The sequence below is a fragment of the Equus quagga genome, chromosome 15 (assembly GCF_021613505.1).
Source record: "Equus quagga isolate Etosha38 chromosome 15, UCLA_HA_Equagga_1.0, whole genome shotgun sequence".
NCBI classification, from domain to species: Eukaryota; Metazoa; Chordata; class Mammalia; order Perissodactyla; family Equidae; genus Equus; species Equus quagga.
The window spans coordinates 41,065,969-41,091,477 of NC_060281.1; the positions used below are offsets into that span (position 1 = coordinate 41,065,969).

The 25,509-nt window shown below is 39.9% G+C and overlaps 2 protein-coding genes across 4 annotated transcripts in view; both read left to right on the forward strand.

The window, feature by feature from the left end:
• The first annotated feature begins 118 nt into the window (after positions 1-118).
• Positions 119-14,353, forward strand: TDP2 (tyrosyl-DNA phosphodiesterase 2). Its single transcript, XM_046640486.1, has 7 exons — positions 119-431; positions 508-593; positions 4,767-4,940; positions 5,655-5,746; positions 8,568-8,686; positions 10,453-10,623; positions 13,234-14,353. Exons 1-7 carry the CDS (start codon positions 267-269, stop codon positions 13,513-13,515), a joined length of 1,089 nt encoding a protein of 362 aa, XP_046496442.1. The 5' UTR covers positions 119-266; the 3' UTR covers positions 13,516-14,353.
• Positions 14,354-17,513: 3,160 nt separating this feature from the next.
• KIAA0319 (KIAA0319 ortholog) overlaps positions 17,514-25,509 on the forward strand; it is a 91,600-nt gene continuing 83,604 nt past the window's right edge. For 2 of the 3 annotated variants that reach the window (XR_006885371.1, XM_046640616.1), the window contains exon 1: positions 17,514-17,932. Coding sequence is in view for 1 of the 3 variants with exons in the window: in XM_046640615.1 (XP_046496571.1) it covers positions 17,839-17,932 (94 nt within the window). In the remaining 2 variants the exon portion in view is untranslated. The remainder of the gene's footprint in view (positions 17,933-25,509) is intronic. The other variant, XM_046640615.1, reaches the window with a different exon arrangement.

Consider the following 25,509-nt stretch of genomic DNA (forward strand, 5'->3'; position numbering starts at 1 on the left):
CCCCCGCGGGTCGCGCATTGACGCTCCGCGCCCCGTAGCGAGCGCGCGCGCACGCACAGTTTTGCCCGCGCGCGCTCGCGCAGGTCTGGCCTCGCCAGTCCCAGCCGCCCCTCCGGTTGCTCGGGCTGGGTTTTCACCCGGTCAGAGCCGGGAGCGTTTCCCCGCCGGGCGGTGAATGCGGGAGCGCCGGGGCGGCGGGCGCGTGCGCAGAGCCGGCCGTCGACCGCCTGGCCGGCGTCAGGGGGCGGTCAGCCCGCGGTGAGCCGATGGAGCAGAAGAGCGGTCCGGAGGCTGCACCGGAGGCGGAGCGGGAGGAGGGGGAGCCCGAGGTGAAGAAGCGGCGCCTCCTGTGTGTGGAGTTTGCCTCAGTGGCGAGCTGCGACGACGCCGTGGCTCAGTGCTACCTGGCCGAGAACGACTGGGAGATGGAAGTACGCTGTCGCTGTTTCTCTCTTCCCGCCGGGTCCGTGGGCGCACAGGTTCCATCCCTGCGTCTTTGTTTTTCAGAGAGCGCTGAACTCCTACTTCGAGCCGCCGGTGGAGGAGAGTGCCTTGGAAAGCCCCCCGGAGACCCTCTCTGGGCCCGAGTCCTGGTGAGTGACGAGGGGGCGGGGAGCCAGTCCGGGCGGAGGCGGGTTCTGTCGGCATGCATCCGGCATCCTGGGGCTTGCCGTGGCGTGGGGCGGCCGATGGCGCGTCGAGTCAGGTCTCCCGTCCGAAGATCCGGAGGCGAGGGGTTTGTGCTGTTGCCTCTGGCTGGAGAGGCGCCCCGGCAGCAGGGCTAACGCTTCCCTCCCAAGGTCCAGACTGTCCATTCGAACGTAATTTGGAGCCCGAAGAGAAACAATCTGAAATGTAATTTTTGACTCGAATTATAGGAATTATGTAAGCAAGAGGTTCGGAACAAATGAATAAGGGAAAAACCTCTCTTGGAGAACAGTAACTTGGAAATCTTCTTGCTTCCTATGTTGTTTGTTTATTTCCTCTCCGCTGCTCAGCCAGAATAATTTTATAAAATGCACACCCGCCTCTGGTATTCCGTCAAAAATCCAGGAATGACAAAGTTAAAGCCACCAATCGATAAATAGTGTTAAGTAAGAATTTATTGTGCATGTAAGAACAGTTCATGAACTGGGAGCGTCCAAATTCAAAGACGGTTATGAAGCTCAGTGGCACCGAGTTATAGATTGGCTTATAACAGAGAAAACTAGGAAGTTGTTTAATCTCTGCAGTGATTGGTTATTACAGTGATTTCTACACGGTAGGGGATGATTAGCAGATGTTTGGTCCTATCCAAGACGTCCATGGGCATATTTGGTCCCTGGGAAATGGTTTTGGACAGGACCAGATGTCAAGGACCTTTTGGTGTGGACCAAGTGTCTGATGGATGTTTTGGACAGGACCAAATGTCCTGCAAGGCAGGGGAATGGTTAAAAGTGATTATCTCATACCATTTTTAGGAAGATGACTTGTTTGTTTTTTGGTTGTCGGAGGCATTTATAAGAAATAATCTAAGTTAAGTTTCACCTATGTTCGTGAAATACGGTAGATTCAGTTTTGCTTTCCTAGCTTAAATGGTTTTGTCTGCTCTGGAAGTTCTCAAGTCCCATCTCCATTTCGTATTTAATTTTAACAATTCTAACACTCCCTCCCCATTTCCTGCACTGCTGTTCTTTTAAGGCTAGATGCTTTACAAGTCCCTCCATAGTTTGAGCACTGCCTGTCTTTACAGGTTCGTCTCCTGTCACTCTCTCTTTCCTAGCCTACAAAAAGTTCCAGGCATATCATATTTTCGATTTCTCCAGTGGGCCATTTTCTCTTGCCTTTCAGCCTTTGTAAAGAAATTTTCTTAGCCTGTTTATTTCCTCTGTCTAGAATTTTTTTTTCCTCTTTCCTTACTAAATAGTATTAACCTTAAAGGCCCAGTTTAGAATGATGCTTTTATAGTATCCTGCATGACCCCTGTCATAATAACTTAGTTCATATTATAATTGCTGTTTAATATTTTATATCTCCCGCTGGCCCGCTGGACTACACATTTGGTGAAGAGAGTATCTGTTTTATACATTGTTGATTTCCCAAAGTCTAATATATGTGATTTGTAATAAACTCTCAAAAAATATGTATTGAATGTATGAAATTCTTCCACCTATGTGGGCAGCCTACACAGTAACTGTTCATAGTGGAGACTCTTTTCTCTCTTTGATCTTTCAGCTGCACTGGCTTACAGATATGATCAGATCATTTCATTAGACTTTGTTTTCTATCTGCCTAGTCTCTTACTGGGGAATTGTCCACCCACCCACAGTGGTATATCTCTGACTCCCATGTTGTAATAGCTAGAGCCAGTTAGATTAGTAGAGATTCACCTAGCTCAAACTGCCCAGTCAGATCCTCTCTCCTGGGATTTCAAGATTAGGACCAAGAGATCTAAGTCTGAATCTTCCTGTGGAGCCGGAACTGTAACATGTTAACTTAGTACCTTTTGGGATCCATACCCATCTTTTTTTGTGCATGGGGAAGCTGAGACTGCTGGTCTGCAGATAGAGAATGAAGCCGAGGGAGTTGAGTAGGATTGAGAGAAAGACTTGATTGCACTTCCTTAGACATAGCTGCATTCTTGTACCTGGCTCTGTGCCGTGTTCCTGTTTCATTATAAATTCCTCTCTTTTGCTCAGACTGGCCTGAATTAGTGTCTGTTAGTTGCAGCCTAAATTGTAACCAACAAAGAAATTGGAACAAACGAGGTGGATTCCCTGAAATAATCCCTCATAAAAAATGTGGATCAAGCTGACTGGCTGTGGGATGGAGGACCATTAGGAGTCCTCTACCCCAGAGTCGTAAATTGGCAGAAACAAGCAAAGTGGTTGATTAGGCCGTGGCCTGTTGTCTCTTGTAACTCAGATCAAGTGTCAGTGAGAGTGAGGCTTTATAGAATAAAGTAAGAATTTATGCTGATATAAATACATTTGCCTAGGGGAGAAAGAAACACTTTTCCTTACAATAGAATTCCAACTACTAAATATAGAAGGCATGATGGAATTAGAAAAAACTCACCATTTGGGAACCACCATAGTAATAATTACTTCAGAGAGGAGTCATCAGTGGATACTAAAACTAATGGGTGAATGTTAACGAGAAACAAGATATTCACATAGTCTCAGAGTGCCTACCCACCAAATACTTATTACAAAAGGGAAAAAATCATAACTGTGCAGTGAAGAAATCTAGTAGGCAGTGCCTTAACCAAGTGATCGAAGTTAACAGCAGTATTGGGGACAAATCCATAGCAGGTGCCTCCTGATGTGCTGCACTGAGGAGGACACACTGTCACTTCTGTGTCATTCCTGCCAAAAGTGCATAATCTGAATCTATTCATGAAAAAATATCAAATCCAAACTGAAGGGCATTCTACAAAATAAATGGTCTGTATTCTTCAAAAATAACAAGGTCATGAAAGACAAAAACTGAAGAACTATTTGGATTTAGGAAGACTGAAAAAGATGTGTCAGCTCAATGCAACCTGTGATGCTGGATTAGGACATTAGTGGCACAATTGGTGAAATTTGTATAGGTCTTTAAATTATATGATAATATTGTATCAGTGATAATTTCCTGACTTTCAATAATTGTACTAGGGTATATATGTAAGCCCGTCCTTGTTTTTAGGAAATATGTACAAAAGTATTTATGCAAACGTTTCAGAATAAAAAAATCAAGTAAATGTTAAGTAAGTAAAACGTCAACATTTATCTGGGTGAGTGGTGAATAGAATTCTTTTCCTGCTTTTGCAGTTCTGAAAGTCTGAAATTATTTCAAAATAAGTTAAAATAATAAGTTAACTAGACTTAGTGTGGTGATCATTTTGCAGTGTATACAAATATCAAATCATTATGTTGTGCACCTGAAACTAATATTATATGTCAATTATACCTCAATTAAAAAATAATTTAAAAAAAGAAGTTAAAATACTGGCATTAAATTTATTAAAATTATCAATATGGAAACCTATTTTGTAAATTTATGTAAGTTTATGAATGCTTAGCAGTCACCTTTGAAGTGTTTTGTCCCTGCATTCAAATGTTTGGGCCTTGGTGGGGATAGGGGAAGGTGGGGTCAGGTAAGACTCTGGACTGAAGCACATACATGTAGCCTCTCCAGCATGGCAGTCTCAGGGGAGTCGGACATCTTACATGGCAGCTCAGGGTTCCTGGAGAGAGTGTTCCAAAAGGTGTGAGTGAATGCTGCAAGCCTTCTTAAGACCAAGCCTCAGAAGTCCCAGAATATTCTTTTCGCCATATTCTTACTGGTGAAGCAAGTCGCCAAGGCCCAGATTCAAGGGGAGTGGTGTTAGACTTCACCTCTCAATGGAGGGAGTAACAAAGAATTTGCAGTCATTGTTTATCTGCCACAATGAGATCTTATTGCAAATATGATTTAAAATGATTAATAGGATTTCTAAATAAATTTGGAAATCTACATCACTTAGTCTAATTTGGGGTCCTAGTTTATCATTTTAGTGACACATGTCATTGAAGGATGTTGAGCTGGCTCTAACTGTATTAGTGAGCAAACATTTGGAAAACATTGTAAGAATCTTTTTCCTCAGTCATGTGGCTTTTGCTTTTCTATAGACAGATACTTTCAGGGCTTTTTAAAAATCCATTTATCTGTAAAGTGAGGCCTGCAAATACTTAGAAAATACTTTTTAAATGAATCAGTTTATAGGTTATTTGCAAAGTTGTGTTTCATTCTGATCTTGCCAGTGTTGACCTAACCAGTGAGGAAACGACTGAGTCCGTTAGTTGCAAAACCAGCACAGCTGAAAATACTCAGCAAGAAGATGACAGCATGTTCTCTTTCATTACCTGGAATATTGATGGATTGGATCCAAACAATCTGCAAGAGAGGGCTCAAGGAGTGTGTTCCTATTTAGCTTTGTAAGTATCATTACTTCTGTTAATGGTAGCATGATAATGTCTTGCCTGTTTACAAAGAGGGTAACAAGACTGTGGGCTTTGGCATCAGACCTGAGTTGACAGTCCAGCTCTCAGAAGAAACATCTGAAAGAATGGAGAGGGATTGCCTCTAAGAGTGGGATTGTGGGTTACGGTAGAGAGTGAACACTAATTTTTGTTAGAAGCCTTCTACTACTATTTTACTTATTAAACTTTGTATATAATTATTGCCATGAGAATAAAATTACCAAAAAGATCTGTATCTGCCACATACTGGCTCCATGACCTTGTGTAACCACTTGTGAGCAACTCAGGTTCTCTGGAGCTCAGTTTTCTTCATCATGGATAATAATTGTTTCAAGAGAAGTGAAAGAGATCATAACATTTAAAGCATCTATTAGATGTAGGAGGATTGTAGGCTCTCAATGTTACTGGTTTCTATTGTCAGTAATTCCACTTCTTTTAACTTTAAAGTGTTGTCACATATATTGTTTTTAAAATTTGATCTTTACAATATTATGTATTAAATAGCATAGATTTCTCATTTTATAGTTATCAAAGATCTGTATGAACATTGACTATTAGGTGTCCTAGAGAGTAATAATTTTGTTACTTTTACGTTGTATTTTCCTAATCTAGGCAGCTGCAAATGAAATAGTATACCTGGTATTTATCATAAATTGATGTTTTTATTAGGTACAGCCCAGATGTGATATTTCTACAGGAAGTTATTCCCCCATATTATAGCTACCTAAAGAAGAAAGCAAGTAGTTATGAGATTATTACAGGTAACAGTTTTCCTATTATTTAACTTGTCTTTTTCTTTGAAAAACAAGTCAATGAAAGAGATAAATCAAAATTAGCTTGTTGGAGCATATACAAGAAAAATCACAGATGAAATAAGTTTGAGAAAAGCCAGACACGGGATACTTGGAAAACTGTGGGAGAATACGTTATCCAGCTTACCTAATGTTAGTATATGTGAAAAGCTGGTTGAAATGGATGATTTTTCAGGAAAATATAAATTGCCAAAATTTGAGACACTGAGTATCTTTTTGGTGAAATTAAATTACTAAAAATCTTAAGTGTGATAATTGCATTGTGGTTATGCTTTTTCAACAAGTCTTTAATAATTTTTATTTTGTTCTTTTTCTAGGTTTTGCCTTGAATAGTTCTTTGATGTTCTATCTGTTTTGTTTTTAAAGTGCATTTAACATGCCACTTTGGCTGCATTTCATGGTTTTTGACTAAATCTCATGCTTTCTTTGACTTTCGCTTTTATATAGGATGTGATTTTAATTTTGATTTATTCTTTAATCCAGAATTGCTAAGGAGAAGGTTCTCTCTTAGTCTCTGTGTCTTTCTCTCTTTGTAGGACTTGTCTGTATTCTCTTGGAGATTCTTTTTGCCTCTCTTCTGTTTTGGATTTCTTGTTTTCTGAATCCCATGCTTTCATTCTTCTGGGTTTACTTCCTCATTTTATTGGAGCACATTCTCTAATCACTTTCTAAGAAATAGTGGACGGAGAATGAAGTTTTTAAGTTGTAGCACATTTGGAAATGCCTGTGTTCTGTCCTCATAGTTAGTTGCTAGTTTGGTTGGACATAGATTTCTAGGTGGAAAGTCATTTTCCCTCAGAATTTTGAAGGCTTTATTTCCGTGTGTTCTAGTTCCCTTTACTGATGATCGTAAGTCTGACGCTGTTGTAATTCCTGTTCTTCCCCGCTCTCATCCAGTAGCTTTGAGGGTCTTCTTTTTAACCCTAGTGTTCTTTGGGTCTTTTTTTCATTTATTGTGCTGAACACTTGGTATGAACTTTCAATCCGGAGGTTTGTGGTCTTGAGGTCTGAAAAATTTTTCTTTTCTCTCGCCTTTCCTCCTTCCGTCTCCTTCCTTTCTCTCTTTCCTCCCTCTCCCTCCTCCTCCTTATTCTCCCTCTCCCCTCCTTCCCACCTGCGGGCTGCCCACCTGCCATCTTTCTAGCCTACCTGCCTTCTTCCCTTTGCCCTTCATTCTTTTCTCCTTCTTTCCTCTCCTTTTTCTTCCCCCTTTCTCTTCCTTTTCCTCTTTCCTTCTCTCTCTTTCTCTTCCTCTCTCCTTCTCTTCCTTATAATCTCTTTACTCCTTCCCTTTTTCTGGAATCCCTTTTTGTCAAAAGGATGGACCTCCTTGGTCCATCCTTGAATTTTCATATCTTTCTTTCTTACTTTCCCATCGCTTGATTGTTTTACTTTCTTGGCAGTTGTCTTAACTTTTAGATGTCATTATTTTGACTTCCCAGGGACTCTGTTTGCTGCATGTCTGTTTTATAGAACTTACTATTCTTGGTTTATGGATGCAGTATCTTATCTCTGAGGATATCAGGCTTTTTTAAGTTAGTTTTTTGTTTGTTTGTTTTAGGTCTTTTCTCTTTCCCTGCGTTGTTTTCAGTCTTTCTTTTTGTTTGTTTTGGTGTCTGTCCTTCATGTTAGACCAGTTCCATAAATGTTTAGGGTTCTAAGTTCTTGGTTCACATTTATATTCCAGGTACTGAAAAGCCAAATACAGTTTGTACCTGAGCAGGCGACAGTGCCCCCACCACAGCTGGGTGAGGGATGGATTGTGGAGAGACCCCCAGTTGTCAGTATGTCAGGATAAAAAAGGCTTCTAATCTGAGGCCATTCAGTTTCTCGGAAAATAACTCTCTAACTTTTGGTCCTCTGGATGGGGGTTCGGGGGGTGCTTGTTTAGCTGCTGGCTGGAAGCAGGATAGAGCAAGGGAGCTGAGGCGCCCTCTGAGGAGGCAGCTTTCACTTGATCCCTCTGTTCAGTTCCACACCTCAGCCCATCTCCCTGTCACGCCTCCCAGCGACTGGTGACTCTAGAGTTCAATTTCTCTTTACATCTCTAGTCTTCTGCTAGCCGAAGGGTGGTCACTTGGCTGTAAGGGGTTGGGGAAGAGACCCAGAGGCTGTTGAACCTTGAACTAGCCCTCCTGTTCTTAGTAGCTTACCTTTGCGTTCAAGTACTTAGAGTTTCCAGGCTTTGGTGGAACAAATCTGCTTGCTTCCTGTCCCTGGTCCTCTGCTGCAGGCACGCACATGGTGTCTGTCTGTTTTAATAAACCAGTCACCGCTTCTCTGTCTACTTTGTTTTCTGAAAAACTTGGGAGCTTTCATTCACTGCCCCTCCACTTCTGTTCTCTTTTCTTCTTGCAGGTTTATCCCTTTCTAAATGTTTTATTCATTTACTGTAATTTTTCTGGTGCTTCCAGAGTGAGAGGTAAATGCATGTCAATTTGCCTCAGTTTAAGTCTCATCTACTCTGTCCTTCAGAAATTTCTCAAATTTTTTCTTTGGTATTGGCACCTTTAACTATTTTTGGGACTATGTGACTTCATTTTTATTTTTATATTTCTTCCATACTTCCAGTTACATTTTGGGAGGGAGAAGGTAAACATAGGGACATGGTTGACCATCTTCAACTGTTTTGAAATAATAGTTTACTTTTAAGATTTAGATCCATTTAAATATCTGTACCTGTTTGTTATAAAATCTTCAGGGGGACTTGTGATAAACTGCAAGATACTCTTGACCTGTCAGCCTAAATTCTTTTCCAAAACATTTGAAGGTAATGAAGAAGGATATTTCACAGCTATAATGTTGAAGAAATCGAGAGTGAAATTTAAAAGCCAAGAGATTATTCCTTTTCCAGATACAAAAATGATGAGAAACCTTTTGTGTGTGCATGTAAGTAGTTTTTTTAAAATTGACTGTTTCTTTAAAAAAAGAATGGGCTGTTTTTTATAGTTTGTGGAGATGTCTTTTTTAAAAAACCATTGTCTATAGAGGAGAATTTGCTCCTCGCTGATAGATTTTTCTAAAATAGTCTTAAAGACCTTTGTAAACTAAGTTTTTACATAAATTTCTTTTTTTTTTTGAAGATTGGCACCTGAGCTAACATCTGTTGCCAATCTTCTTTTTTTTGCCACCTTCTTCTCCCTAAAGCCCCCCCAGTGCATAGTTGTATATTCTAGCTGTAGGTCCCTCTGGTTGTGGCATGTGGGACGCCGCCTCAGCATGGTCTGACGAGCGGTGCCATGTCCATACCCAGGATCCGAACTGGCGAAACCCTGGGCCACAGAAGCAGAGTGGGCGAACTTAACCACTCGGCCATGGGGCCGGCCCCATAAATTTCAAATATAGACAAATTTGTAAAAGTAAAATCCTTACTCCATTAGATATTTTCCTAAGAATATTTAAGAGTTTGCTAATATTCTACATTTGCTTCCTGAAGTACTTTTTTTTTTTTCTCTAAATGCACTGTACATAGTATGGTGTTGTACTCTGTGAGGCTTACAAAAATGAGTCAAATAGATCTTGCCCTCAGAGAGTAGCAAGGGAAGCATTGTAGCTATAGTAACTAAAATAAAGGAGAGGCATAAGTGCCAGGGAGAGGTACAAAGAATGATGTGCCAGGGAAGTTTAGAGAATAGAGAGGTGACTTTTAGCTAGATTGTTATTTTTGTTTTAATTGAGGCATTATTGACATTATATTAGTTTCAGGTGTACAACATAATGATGATATTTGTATATATTGCAAAATGATCACCACAGTAAGTCCAGTTAACATCTGCCACCATACATGGTTAACAATTTTTTTTCCTATGATGAGATTAGCTAGATTGTTTAGTGAAAATTTCATGAAGGAAGTTGTATTTGAATTGGGCCCTGAAGAATATGTGAGATGTAATGTTAAGAACAGTTCAGGTGACAGAATCACCACAAGCAAACTTGCAAATTGCAAGTGGCAAGGTATATGTAAATCACACAGGGCATGCATGGGTCTAAATGAGCGTTCTGTTCGGTTGGGTGTAGAAGGCACGAAGAGGGGTAGTGTGACAAGAAGTAGGTGGAGTAGATTGGATATAGATTATAGAAGATCATGAATGCCCAATATGAAAGAATTTGCACTTGATTCTGTTGGCAATTAGTTTAAATAATAATAGAGCCTACATTGTTGGTATCTTAATTGCAAATGGTAAATGATTCTCATTCATTAATTTAACTGACCTTTTCTGAGTGCCAGGCTCTTGATAATATAGCAGTAAATAAAAAAAGAACCGTCTTTGCTTTCAAATGACTCATGGCTTTGTAGGAGAGGAATAATTGTGCTGTAATTCTGTTGAGGGGACCTTTTAAAACAGTCTTTCCAGCATGCCATAGGAGTGTAGAGGAGGGAGCCACTGACTGACTGGGGACATTGGGGAAGGGCTCACAGGAAGGTAACATTTGAGTTGGGTCTTGAAGTATTAGTGGGTGCTTGCTAAATAGTCTTCTTTGGGAGCAGAGTTAGCACCTGACACTTCTTTGATCTAGAAGGATAAGCACAGTGTTAATTATATAGTTTCACTTTAGTAAATATATACCAATCGGTTGAATAATTGCTGAATGTTATAAAAGTTAAGCATCCGTGGTTAGTGATAATTTTAACGAGTATAATTATCCTCTTGCAGGTGAGTGTGTCGGGAAATGAACTTTTCCTTATGACTTCCCATTTGGAGAGCACCAGAGGGCACGCTAAGGAACGAATCAATCAGTTAAAAATGGTTTTGAAGAAAATACAAGAGGCTCCAGAGTCAGCTACCATTATATTTGCTGGAGATACAAATTTAAGGGATCAAGAAGTGAGTGACAAAGTCACTTCAATGTTTATGGGTAGATTATTGCTGTGGAAACTAATGTAGGTTCATTTTGACCAAAGCTCTTAAAATTAGGACCTTCATTCACTCAAAATGTGTAAGTGACCTTGCGGATGCAATTCAGCAAATATCTCTTTAGCCTGTGCAATGTGCATAGCACTGGGGAAGCTGAGGCGGAGGGGCTCTTACGTTATTGGGGAAAACATAAATTCTGTATATGAAACAGCACAAAACAATACACGTTGATTAACAAGAGTGATAGAAAGAAAATAATGATTAGAAGGGTTTAAAAAAGGTCGTTTCTTTGCAGTTTCTCTAGTTGCAAGGTGAAAAGAACAGAAAGATTTGACGATCATAGTTGTCCCTAACTTTCAATTCCTTCTGAGGTTTTCTTTTTTCCAACATTTTTTAGCCCCCTTTCCTGCCACCCCCGTGTCCAGGTCTGAAACAAAATCTTTCCTCTTAGTTCAGTTGAGATGTGTTGGGACTTTTCAGGACTTTTATTTGAAACATTAAAGGGTAAGCCTGCCCTGCCTTTCCTCCTCACTCTGGCTGAGTTCACGTTGGAGAAAAGTGAATTGAAATGGGGATTCTGTTCATTTTCACTGCCATGATGTCCAGGAGTGGAGGAAAAAGTGAAATGGAAGGTGAAAGTGTGTCTAGACTTAGTGCCAAAGTGAAGGCAGGACCCCAAATAAAAGAAATGGTACTCTGTTTATCTTACTGACTTTGTGTCCTTGTACACAGATTATTTTAAAAAGTCAAGCATTCTATAGGACTATTTGTAAATCACTGACTTTATGGCAGCTATGTTTCTTGGCCTGGTTAACTAACTTACCTACTTTTTAAAAAATCCTGCTTTTCAACAAGTGGTCTTGGGAAAACTGGATATCCACATGCAGAGAAATGAAGTTGGATCCTTACTTTACAACTTATACAAAAGTTTAGTCAAAATAGATCAGAGACCTAAAGGTAAGAGCTAAAACTATAAAACTCTTAGAAGAAAACACAGGAAAAGCTTCACAACATCAGATTTGGCAGTGATTTCTTGGATGTGACACCAATAGCACAGGACACAAAAGAAAAAATAGGATGGACTTCATCAAAATTAAAAACTTGTTCATCAAAGGATACTGTCAATGGAGTGAAAAGGCAACCCATGGATTGGGAGAAAAGATTTGCAAATCATCTGACAGATGATTAATATTTAGAATGTATAAAGAGCTCCTACAAAAAAAATTTTGGTTAAAAAATGAGTATAAGATTTAACTAGATATTCTCTAAAGAAGATATACAAATGGCCAATAAGTACATGAAAAGGAGCTCAGTGTCACTAATTATTAGAGAAATACAAATCAAAACCACAATGAGATACCTACTTCACATCCATTAGTGGATTGTTACCAAAAAACCAGAAAATAACAAGCATTGGCGAGGATGTGGAGAAATTGGAACCCTCGTGCAAGGCTGGTGGGAATGTAAAATTGTGCAGCTGTCGTGGAAAATGGTGTGGGAATTCCTCCAAAAATTAAACATAGAATTTCGATATGATCCAGTAATTCCACTTCTGGGTGTATACCCACAACAAATAAAAGCAGGGTCTCAAAGAGATGTTTGTTACCCTATGTTCATAGCAACATTATTCACCACAGCTAAAATGTGGAAGCAACGCAAGTGTCCATTGCCAGATGAATGGATAAACAAAATACATGTACATGCAATGGGATATTCAGCCTTAAAAAGGAAGAAAATACTGACACATGCTACAACGTGGATGAACCATGAAGATCTTATGCTAAGTGAAATAAGCCACTCACAAAAGGACAAATGTTTCGTGATTCGTCTTAAGTGAGTTTCCTAGAATAGTCAAATTCATACAGGCAGAAAATAGATGGTGGTTCTCAGGGAAGTGGGGAGAGTGGAATGGAGAGTTAGTGTTTAATAGATACAGCGTTTCAGTTTGGGAAAATAATAAAGGGTTCTGGAGATGGATAGTAGTGATGGTTGCACAATAAGGTGGATGTACTTAATGCTGTAGAACTGTACACATTAAAATGGTAAATTTTATGTATATTTTACCACAATAAAATGTTTTTAAAACTCCTGAAGTGTGAGTGGCAGAAGGAAGTATTAGCATTGTTAGTAAATTTCAAATAAAACTGAAGGCAGTTGACATTATTGGATATATAAAGAGTATACTTGTAAATTTACAGACTAAAGTAATAGTTTGCCTTCTTTTCACTTGTGTTCATTTTTTTAAAAACTACTAAAAGCAATAACCAAGGCGGTGGATTTTCAGCCTTCTGAGATTTATCTGACACTCAAAGCTAGGAACTAGTTATGGCAGAAGAGAAGGGGCAAATTCCAGACTTCTCTGGCTGTCAATCTTTTTATGTTACTTATTACCATGCAGCAAATAGTTTTCATAATATATCTAGTTATAACTAACATACCTAGTTTTGCATTTGTGTATTAATAAATTGTGACATTCTGACTTGAAATGTTGCAGTTAAACGTGGTAACAGTAAAGACACCTTTTCAAATTAAAGGAAAAAAGACAGTGAATGTTATAGTTTTCTTTGTTTTTCTTTTCAGGTTACCAAATGTGGTGGTTTACCCAACAACATTTTGGATGTCTGGGAGTTTTTGGGCAAACCTAAGCATTGCCAGTATACATGGGATACACAAATGAACTCTAATCTTGGAATACCTGCTACTTGTAAGCTTCGTTTTGATCGAATATTTTTCAGAGCAGCAGCAGAAGATGGCCACATTATTCCCCGGAGTTTGGACCTCCTTGGATTGGAAAAACTGGACTGTGGTAGATTTCCTAGTGATCACTGGGGTCTTCTGTGCAACTTAGATGTAATATTGTGAAATACTTTCCAAATATGAGTTTTAGGTGTTCTGAGTAATTTTGTTGTGGATTTTTTCAAATATAATTTCTACCTACCTGGAAAGGTAGGTTTAATATAGAGGAATTACTGTACTGGATTGTTGTAACAGAGGAAGAAACTACTGTGATTTTATTTTGTGGATTGTATCCTCAGATTTCAGGCCTATTATTAATGTTTATTTAGACTAAAGCATACCTGTGTTCAGAATATGAGGCCTCTTAATGAAAGGGCACAAAAGGCAATCAGAGCTTTTAATAGTGCTCATAGGTGCCAGCTGGATTTCAAGCAAGGCCACATTGTCTTTGGGCTAGCCTTTGTATTTGATTTTTTTTTTAAATCAGGAACCAAAATAGTTAATATTTTACATAAATCTTCAAATGAAAAAATAAGTTACTGAGTCCTTAGAACTGGATCGTTCAATATTCTACAAATTCAGATAATCTTAAATGAGAAACCATGATCATCTGCATTTAAGTGGATGACAGCTGCCCTATATCAGACTTTATTTTTGTCAGCTCACAGAACATAATTAGTAAGCTTTAAATGAACTCTCATGATTTGGAATTCTTTAACTCATTCATGTTTGTAGTCCTGTCACTAACAGAGGCAAATTAGGTTTGATCATGATTAAGGTCAGTTTTAGAGCAACATTGGACTTTTTTCCTAAGAGAAAAATAAATGTGTAAAGAGAAATAGCCCTTTAGTTTTGCTACTTATAAAACTGAATTATTTTACAAGAGGTGAACAAGAGGTGCTTTAAAGAAACATTTTTTTCTCATAAGAGAAATGTACTTTAAATAAAGAATTTCGCGTGTTTATACTTTGTCTTAGTATGTTTTAGTACCCATGATGGGATTGAAATTTTTGCCTGCTTCCTGTTTCTGGCTCTACTGCTGCTGTTTCACCTTTGTGTGGAAGTAAAGAGCTTTCCATGTTGCTTCTTACCCTGCCAAGAATTACCAAGAATATATTGACTTCCTCAGTATAAAAAAAGGAAAGCCAGTGGGAAAAATTAGAATGAGAAGTGGCAGACCTTTGTTTTCATCAGGGGTGTCAAAGTTAATTAAAACACCTAAAAATAGACAAGCTGAATTTATACGTAATATTCCCTTTGTAGTGACGATGGAAAGGAGTTTTATGTGTTAATCATAATCATTAAAAATAAAATGAGGGGCCAGCCCTGTGGTCTAGTGGTTAAGGTTGGTATGTTCCGCTTTGGAGGCCTGGGTTTGCTTCCCAGACAGACCTATACTGCTTGTCGGCGGCCATGCTGTGGCAGTGACACACATAAAATGGAGGAGGATTGGCACAGATGTTAGCTCAGGCCAAGTCTTTGCTCAGCAAAAAAATACAAAATAAAATGAGAATGCTAATATATTAGCATACATTAAGGAGGCAGTAGTTCATTTTTGTGAGAAAAGGATGTTTTGGGCATAAATTACATATTCATTTGGAAGAATAAGTCAGAAGAACCCCACCTCATATCACATTACAAAAAAAAATCTAGGGGCCAGCCCAGTGGTGCAGAGGTTAAGTTCACATGTTCCACTTCCGTGGCCCGGGATTCACCGGTTCCGATCCCGGTTGCAGACCTATGCACTGCTTGTCAAGCCATGCTGTGGCAGGCGTCCCACATATAAAGCAGAGGAAGGTGGGCACAGATGTTAGCTGAGGGCCAGTCTTCCTCGGCAAAAAGAGGAGGATTGATGGCAGATGTTAGCTCAGGGCTAATCATCTTCTTCAAAAAAAGATGAATGAAAGTCTAAATATAAAAAATAAAATATGTAGTAGTGTGTATTAGATTAAAGAATTATCAAATTGTTTTAAAGCCATGAAAGGAGTATCATTTCCTTTATATGACTCAGAGCATCCAAGTGAAATACCTTTCCATTTACTGCTTATAGTGACAAAATGTAGGAAACAAGTTATAAGTCAAGTGAATGGGAACAATCCATCACTTTTAATGTGCTTTCATGGGCAGTAGTTCTCAAACAATTAAGAACCTACTAATTTGCAATATCTTGAATTTTCTACTTCGAATCTCAAGTTCTTCCAGTATAATAGTTTTGCGTATCTTACCCCCCTCCTTGGTTAAATCCAACTGAGAATCTTCTGTTTCAGTAGGCTAAGTACTATCTATACCCCTGATGTGGGATGTCCTTGAACCTTGCCAGACCTCAGTTTCTCCCACCTTCAAAATAGGATAGTTCTTTGTCTTTTATTATGCAACTTAATAATTCAAATGCCTGCAAACCAACAGCATATTAACGAGGAGAGAGGAAGTCAGAGGCTGTACTAGGGATGCATCGTTTCATCCTTAGTGTCTATTACACTGTCTGGCAGGTAGCAGGAGCTCAGTGCACGCCCACTGAATGCTGAAGAGAAGTCAAAGATAGCAGCCTCACATCTGTGTCCTAGGGAGGCCGACTAACATTTTCATTCAGTACCAAAATAGATAGATTCATTATGTGTAGCAAAATAGGTGCTCATTATAATGGCTCTGAGTTAACAAAGAGATGTTATAGTTCAACATTCTGGGCTAAGCTCATATATATATATTCAAAGACCACTGGGAGCAAGAGTGTTGTCTGACTAAATCCAATTTATTGATGCAGTGAGAGGGCACCTTGAGGGTCCTGTGGGAAGCCACATGAGAAGAGAAAGGAGGGAAGTGTCCTTTGTAAGGTTTGGATTCCCACTGAGGGATTCCAAGGAGGGTTTTGGAATCACAGATTGGTTCCTGTTTTCGAGGCAGGTTGGGAGAGGCAGAGATTAACTAGGAGTTGGGTGCTGTCCTGCGACAAGGAGCGTTCAGCAGTTGGGTATCACCAGTTGTGGATGGGAATAGCAAAGTAAAGGGGAATCAGTGGTAAGAAAGTTGTAGTCATTCAAAGGAGGTGGTTATGTCATTTTACAGCTGCTGCCTGACTTTGGGAGAAACGATATTTCCTATTAACTTTGCTCCTGGCTTTATCTGTGTCTGTCCTCCCAGCCTGATCGATGGGTTGCCTTTTTCTTTTTAGTCCAAACTGATTTTCTCTCTTTGAATACTGGACAGGTTTTTATTTTAATGTGCATTATCTCATTTAATTCCCACAATCCTCCTATATGAATGCTATTATTATGTCCATTTTATAATTCAGGAAACTGAGGTTTATTTAGCAGGATTGTGTGTAACTCATCCAAGGCCCATCCATAGCTAGTGAGTAGCCTCCTGGGGACTCGTTCATCAGGGTCTGTGTGACTCGGTGCTAAGCACTGCACAATGCTTTCATAGTCGTGGGAATGTGCAAGCAATGCCCTGTCTTCCTTTTCTGCCCTATGTTAGCATACCTAGTTGCTTGAGCACCTTTATTATAAGAAAACAGGATACAATGCAAGGAAGAGTCTTCCGCATGAGTTTCCTATGGTTCAAATTATCACCTTCCCCTAGATGCAAACATAGTCCAAGTACATCGGGCGCCTAGTTAACCTAAAAAGCATGGAGTTGAACTGGGCCTCTCCCAGCACCGGTTTCCATCCTCAGTCAGAAAGCAGCACGTGCTCAAAACATAGCAGGGCCTAAAAAGGCTCCCGTTCGAGGAGTGTAACCTGTGCATGTGGGATGACTTAGCTTGGGGGGACACATTCGCAAGGGATCTTTGACTCAGGTGGTGCGCTCACGGCTCCCTTGAGCCAGCCTGGCCTGGGGAATGGAAGGGGCGCTCGTCTCCCGGGCCCGTTAGGACCACGGTGATAGGGAAGGGGTTGGTAAAGGAAAGAAGGTGGGACATGCAGGCCGCCCTGCTTCCCGAAAGCCTCCTGCGTGTTTCCCTGCGGGGTAGGTCTCGGTCGCCCGGGTGCCCATCTTTAGAACCTCACGCTGGGAGCTGGGCAGAGACTGCCGGCCCGCCCATCCCTGGGGGCGCGTGTGCGCGTGCGCGCGCGTCGCCGTGGTAACCGCGCCGGCGGAAAGGCGCTGAATCACGGGCGCGCGCTTTCCCAGCTTTAGCAGAAGCTGCCGCGGGGGGCGGGTGGGGGTCCCCCAGTGTTGCGTCCTTACCAGGCAAGTGCAGACCCCGGCGGGTCTGACCCGCCCGGCTCAAAGCCGGACGCGGGAGCTGTGGCCGCGACCGCTGTCGCTGCTGGAGGTAAGAGCCCAGCAGTAGCCTCCACCTGTCTCGGCTTTGGGAAAAGTCGCCCCTCCGGGGCTACATCCTGGGGAAGAGAAAGCAAGGGTTTTGCTCGGATGGGGCGGTAACCTCCTCTCTGACAGCAGATGCGCGCGCCAGTGTGTGAATGTGCGTGTGTGTAAGGCCGGGAGATGACGACGAAGAAGAGCAGGTGGGACGGTGGTGATGCTTCGAGCCAGCTGCACCTACTAGGGCGAGCTTCAGTGTCGCCAGCAGCGACCCCAGGTACAGTATCCTACTCCCCAGCCCGGCTGACGGAGTGACGGGAAGGGAGGGCGGCGGGTAGGCAGGTAAAGCCAAAGAAAAATAGATTCAACGCCTGAGTTTGGGAGGTGAGTTTCTTAGGGTTCTTCTGGATATCTAGGAAAGGGCATTTCCTGATTGCTGCACTGATCGATTGTTCCTTAGTAGGGTGGAGTCGGGGAATTTTGCATATTTTCCTAACCTTATGAATTGCATTTCTTAGGCATGTAGGATCGTTTTCTTTAAACTTCGTTTAGTAATATTTCTGTGATCTGGGCTCGCATTTGCTAAATTCGTTTTGTCTCTGTACCTTACCATAATCTGAAGCTTAAAGCCTTTTAATGGCTTTTCTCTCCTTCCCTTTGAACTTCCTCCACGGAGTAGATATTAAAGATATTATTAATCAAGAGCATGGACCTGAAATTGTAAGAGTCATCATTCTTTCAATCATTCGTTCTCTTACCTGCGTGGAGAGAGAAAAGGATATGATGTATAGTCATGTCCATTTTTATTGCCAGTTTGCTCATCCAAACGTTTTTGTTTGTGGGTTAATGTTAGTGGTTTTTCCAGTGCTTAAATAGAAATGTTGAATGATATTTTTGATAATAATAGAAAAAGTAAATTGTAGAGAGCTCCTCCTCCTACAACCAAGAATTTTTGAAGTGAATGTTGGCTCTTATTTCTTTATTCCTGAAATGCATGTTCACTGTCCAAATGCTTCAAATTGTTTATGAGGACAGCACGTTCATGGAGACTGCTGAAGTTATGCCAAATGTAAAATTTTATTTTGTGCTTATTATTTTGCATCGTTTTTCAGACAAGTGAGGAAAACTGGAGATATCAATTCAGTTATAGTCTTAGGAGTCGTAGAGAAAGCTGAATTCCTCTGTAATTTGAAAAAGAGAAATGCATCAAGGCTTTTTAGAACCACAGGTGATAGAAAGACTCATCACACCTTTGCCTGTACAATGCCAAGTCATGGACTTATTTTCCTTTCAGAATAACAAAAATAATTCTGCTGAAGTCTTTATGTATTAAAAATAGTCAAAAGAGAGCTTCAGTAATTTATTAATGTAAAAGAATGGATTTGCTGTTAAATTTTCTTGACCTCGTTTTTTTTATAACCAGACAGAGAAGCAGCATTCTCTTTAAATAAATATGTAGGACCAGGCACGACTGTTTCTGGAGCAGTGATGTGGATTGCCAGCTCAGAAGGCCTGGGTTTGGTCTTGGCTCTGCCGCTTAGTGGCGGTGTCACGTTTGGCAAATTCCTTAATGCTTCTAAGCCTCCGTTTCTTCACCTGTCAAATAGGGATAATAAAATAAGACCTATTTAATGGAATTCCTATAAGAATTAAATAAAGTAATACATATAAGAACTCTTTGCCCATTGCCTGGCGTGTAGTAACACTTCAATAAAAGTTAGTTATTATTATTCTTGAGATAAATTTCTTTTCAGGAAATATTTTCTATGTCTTCAAAATAATTTGGCGTTAAAAATAAAACTATTTCAATGTCACCAAAACTTGTTCTGATTTATAATGTCAAATCATCATAAAATGTATAAATTTTTCCTTGCAGCATCTTTACAACAGGCCTAGAATAATTGATAGGTTATTCTTCTATTTGGGTTTTTTTTAAACCTGTATTTTTAGACAATATTCATGTGAATTCAATAGTGAGAAATTTTCTTTTTTATTTCTATTAAGCTGTAAAAATGGTTGGACCAAAATAACATCTGTTTTTGTGTCATTTGGCAGAGTCTTTTTAGCAATAGGTGTTTGAGTTTCAAAGTAAGGCTTCTTAAAGAAATGACACACACGTAGATAAAGATGTGCTGCTGGAGTTTTAGCTCTGTTGCCTTCCAGATAATACTGGTAGAATTATGTTACCTGTTGGAAAGTTTTAGTATCTCCAACCTGCTGTGCGTTCTTTTCCTTAAGTTCAAAAAAACCAAGGGATTCTAGTAACATCTACTTAATTTAAGCAGTGTAGCTAGAGTAAGAGGATAACTCAGACCCTAAAATGAATTTTCAAAGCTGGGATCATTCCATGCTATAATTTAAAGCACCGGATTTGTAAGTATCAAGGGTAAATTAGCTCCAGTGTTAATTTAACTCTGCCCACAATGTTAAGCATTACAGTTTGTAGTGTGCTTTTCCATGTGGTGATGGGGAAGTATGGATTGCTCCCTTCTAGGAGAACAATCCTGTTATTTTAGAACTGTGATTATCAGCGTGCGTTACCGTTTTTTCGCTTTCATCGTTACAATGAAGTGTAGCATGTATAGCTGCACTGTCTTCTCGTCAATTTAACATAGTTGTCTTTCTTCAGAATATTTTCAAGATAACCTCTTAAGAAATGTTCAATAAAACCATTATCTTTACCATTTCTCTTAGTATATTTATACTTATCAGGAGGTTGAAATATTTTACTAATTCAGTATCTTCAACCTCCTTGTCTTAAAGGTACAAAACATCCAAATTCTAGGTACCAAATGCTCAACATTTTGTTGTAGTGTGGGCAAGGACTTCTCCCCAGACGCATACTGGCTAACTAGTCCTCGCTGCCTTACACTGGGGCTTTCCTATCCACTGCTGTGCTGCAACTGCTCTTCCCACATCTGGATAAACTTTTTCTGACCTCCTTTTACTACACTTCTTCCATCCAGTTGACCATTCTCACTTTCTTGAAACAAGTTCCTCTCTTGGTTCACCAGTGCCATCCTTCAATCCCCTCTAGGGCTAGCTTTCTGAGGTAGATAGATGAACATGTCACATCTCTCCTTAAAAATCTTCAATGTCATGTCCATCAATGGATGAATGGATGAAAAAAGAGGTGGTGTATACGTACAGTGGGATATTATTCAACCTTAAAAATGAAGGAAATTTTGACACATGTTAACGTGGATGAATCTTAAAGACATTATGCTAAGTGAAATAAGCCAGATACAAAAGGACAATATTGTATGATTCCATTAATATGAAATATCTAGAATAGTCAAATTCTTAGAGACAGAAAGTAAAATAGTGAATACCAGGAACTAGGGGGAGGAGAAATGTTATTGTTTGGTGGAGTTTCATTCCAGAGTTTCAGTTTGGAATAGTGAAAAACTTCATCCGGGATAGTGATGATGGTCACACAACACTGTCAGTGTACTTAATGCCACTGAATTTACACTTAAAAATGGTTAAAATGCAACTGATGATTGGATAAAGAAGATATGGTATATATATGTACAACGGAATACTACTTGGCCATAAAAAAGGATAAAATTGTCCCATTCACAACAACATGGACGGACCTTGAGGGTATTATGTTAAGTGAAATAAGCCAGATAGAGAAAGACGAACTCTGTATGACTACACTCAAGAGAACTTATCGGTGGTTACCAGGGGAAAGAGGGAGTCGGGGGAGGGCACAAAGAGTGAAGTGGTGTACCTACAACATGACTAACAATAATGTACAACTGAAATCTCATGAGGTTGTAAACTATCATAATCTTAATAAAAAGTTTAAAAAAAGTTAAAAGGTTAAAATGGCAGATTTTATGTTATATTTATTTTACCACAATAAAAAAAAATGAGGGTGGGAGCTGGCCTGGTGGTGTAGTAGTTGGGTTCATGTGCTCCACTTTGGCAGACCCGGGTTTGTAGGTTCAGATCCCGACTGTGGACCTACACACTGCTCATCAAGCCACGCTGTGGTGGCATTCCACATACAAATAGAGGAGGATTGGCACAGATGTCAGCTCAAGGACTATCTTCCTTAAGCAAAATGAGGAAGATTGGCAGCAGATTTTAGCATAGGGCCAATCTTCCTCACCAAAAAAAATAAAAAATTTTAAAAAAATGTTCCATGTCTTGCTACTGCTTACTAAATGAAGTGCAGACCTCTTGGTGTGACCTAAATAGTCCTTTACTATTTCTTCTTGGTTTATGTTTTCATCTCTTATCTCATCATTCTCTACTTCTATTCCACATTTCAGATGTGTGGAACCACTCAGAATATGCTACCCTTTGCAAGATTCCAAGCTTTCTACCTGCAGTCCATCCCCCCAACCTAAAATGCTGTTCTTTCTTCAAAAAGCAGCCACTCATCCCTCAGGCTAGAGCTTAAATGTCCTGTTTCTGCAGTCTTCCCTAATGTCCTCAGTCCCTCCTTCCTTGATGGCAGTCTAGCTCCGTGGGTGTCCCTGCCTGATATCACTTGTCCCAACACCAAATAGTATAAGCTTCTATGGAACAGGGACTAGTTTTCTTCCTTTTTTTTTTTCTCCCCAAAGCCCCACTACATAGTGGTATATGCTAGTTGTAGGTCATTCTAGGTCTTCTGTGTGGGATGCCACCACAGCATGGCTTGATGAGTGGTGCTGGGTCCCAATCCAGCATCTGAACTGGTGAACCCTGGGCCGCTGAAGCAGAGTGTACAAACTTAACCACTCAGCTACAGGGCTGATCCCCACTAGTTTTATTCTTAAAATGCATATTTGCTTTTAAAATACTAAAGTTAATAAATTTTTCCATTCTTCTCCAAAACTATATAAGACCTTATACTTTAATTTCAATTTCCCCTTCTCTCATCTTTCACATTATTGTTGTTTAGCATTTTAGTTTGGATAACATTTTTATTGTCATTTACCAACTTGTTGGTAATTTTCTAGCTTACCAGTGCTTCTTCCATCCCCTCTGGTCAGTTTTCCTTTCTTAAGTCTTTTAGGGAGGATCTGTAAGTGGTATCCTCAGTGTTTATCTAAAAACCACTTATTTCATTGTTACTGTTGAATGATTGTTTAGTGAGTATAAAGTTCTAGGCTGGCAGATTTTGTCCCTCAGTACTTTGAAGATTTTATTTCCATTATCTTCCAGCATCTGTTATTGTTGATGAAAATCATGTTGTCAGTCTAATTCTTGTTCCTGTTAAGATAATCTGTTTTTTGTCTCTGGTTCTTTGTAAGATCTGCTCTTTGTCTTTGACGTTGTGCAGTTGCATTTTGGTGAGTATAGGAAACGATTTATTTTTACCTGCTCAGAACTTCTGGTACCTCCTAGATATGAGAATTTTTGTCTTTCATCAATTCTGGAAAATTCATGGCCATTATCTCTTCACATTTTGTCTCTTCCTAATTCTTTCCTTTTGGAGCCATCTGGAGCTGGTATATTGGACCATTTATTACTTCATGACTCTTAGTCTCTCTATTATATTTCCAACTTTTTATTTCTTTGAATTGCATTTTGGGTTATTTCCTCAGATACTGCTTCCATTTCAGTTTATTTAATTTTAAAATCACTGGCTTTATTTTAATCACACAACTTCTGATTTGGATCTTTTAAACTATGCCTTAGAAAAATCTTACTGTGCTATTATTTTATGGTGATTTTTTTCTCCTTTCCTCCCTTTAATCTTTCACCACATCAAACATACAGTCATGTGTTGCCTAACCATGGGGATATGTTCTGAGAAATATGTCATTAGGCAATTTCATCATTATGTGAACATAATCTGTCCTTACACAAACCTAGATGGTATAGCCTACTACACACCTAGGCTATATCGTACTTATTTTATGGGACCACCACTGTATATGTAGTCCACCGTTGATGGAAACGTTGTTATTCAGCACATGGCTGTACTTATTTTGTAGTGTCTCTTAGCTACACTTTTATTTCCAGTTCCTGCTCCCCTTTTTTGCTTCTGCCTCCTCTCCTTTGTACTAGTCTGCTCCCTAGTGTGTATTACATTTTTTTTCGGGTGACTCATCTTCAGTGGGAATTGTTTTTCTGTTGGAGTTCTGTGGGCTTTGTGTCAGGAAACTGTTTCTCTAGACAAATTTTGCATTGCTTCTGCCTAGAAGCTTAGCTACGTGTTCATAAAAACTGTTTTTGTCATATGTACATATGCTCCATTTAGCCTGGAAATGGAAGTTATAAATTAGTACTGCACTGGGTTGTTAAAGCAAAGTCCCCATAAAGAGGCACACCTTGGCAATCCTTCCTCCATTCAGTTTCAATCTCATGACATGCCCCTGGTTTCTTCTAGCCCCGATTCACATGATTCATTAGTTCTTCGAGGCTGCAGTGGTGTTTATGAGGCTCTTCATAATAATTCATAATGTCATAGATGTCTACCTACTTTTCCGCTACATTAGTTTACTATTGCTGCAAAACAAAATACCATAAACTTAGTGGCTTAAAACAATACCAACCTATTAGCATTTATTCGGGTCTCACTAGACCCAAGTCAAGTTGTCAGTTGGATGCATTCTCATCTGCAGGCTCTGGGAAAGACTCTGCTTCCCACCTCGCTCAGCTTGTTGGCAGAATCCAGTCCCTTGCAGTGGTTGGACTGAGACCCCCATGTATTTGAGCTGTCTCTCGGGATTGCTCTCAGTTCCTAGGGGCTGCTCTCAGGTTCTTTCCACATGGCCCCTTCCATCGTGAAAACCAGCAATGGAATATTTCTGTCATGTCCGCTATCTTCTCTCTGACTTCCCTTTCTGATTTCAGATGGAAAAAACTCTCTGTTTTAAAGGGTTCATAAGATGGGTTACTACTGCTTGGATGACCTGTCTATCTTAAGGCCAATTGATTAGTGACCTTAATTATATCTGCAAAATTCTTTTTGCCATGAAACATACCATAATCATGGGAGTAACACCTGGGGGTGAATGTCTTGGGGCCACCTTAGAATTCCTTCTTGTCACACTTGCCAATTACTGTTTGTTTCCTTGACCATTTTCTTTTTTTTTTATTGAGGAAGATTAGCCCTGAGCTAATATCTGCTGCCAATCCTCCTCTTTTTGCTGAGGAAAACTGGCCCCGAGCTAACATCCGTGCCCATCTTCTTCTACGTTATATGTGGGATGCCTGCCACAACATGGCTTGCCAGGCTGTGCCATGTCCGCACCAGGGATCCAAACCGGCAAACCCCGGGCCACCAAAACAGAATGTGCGAACTTAACCACTGCACCACTGGGCCAGCCTCCTTGACCATTTTCTTGACTGCGCCTTGAACCTCAGTAAAACTTGCATTTTAACATTCATCGCATACTCTTTCTTTGATTTTGATAGGTCTTGAAATATTACTTGTAAGTCTTTTGTTGTCTTTTATGGGTCAAAACTGTTTCCTAGAGCACAGAATCCATCACAGAAAAAGAAGTTATGGCAGATTACACAAAATATGTTGTAGGACTCATTTGACTCAGGGAAGCGTGTGTTACAAGGCATGGTGTGTTTTTTCCTGCACGGCCATGTGTCTGTTGGAAGGAGGGTCCCTGTATTAGTCAGCTAGGCTGGTCCCAGTCAAACCTGCTTATTCATCTTTGTATTCCTAGCATTTAGCACTGAGTTCATTTATAACAGGTGTTAAATAAATGTTTCTTGGAGAATGTTCTTTTTCTCTCTGTGGAACTTGAATATTTTTGTGTGTATCTACCTTGTCTTTGTTAATACCTAATTCCTTGACCCACATTAATTTTGTCCTTGCCTTTGGAACTAGTATTGTGTTTTCCCTCCTTCTCTCTCATTTTTTTTCGCTATTCACATTTGTTTGTCTTTTGA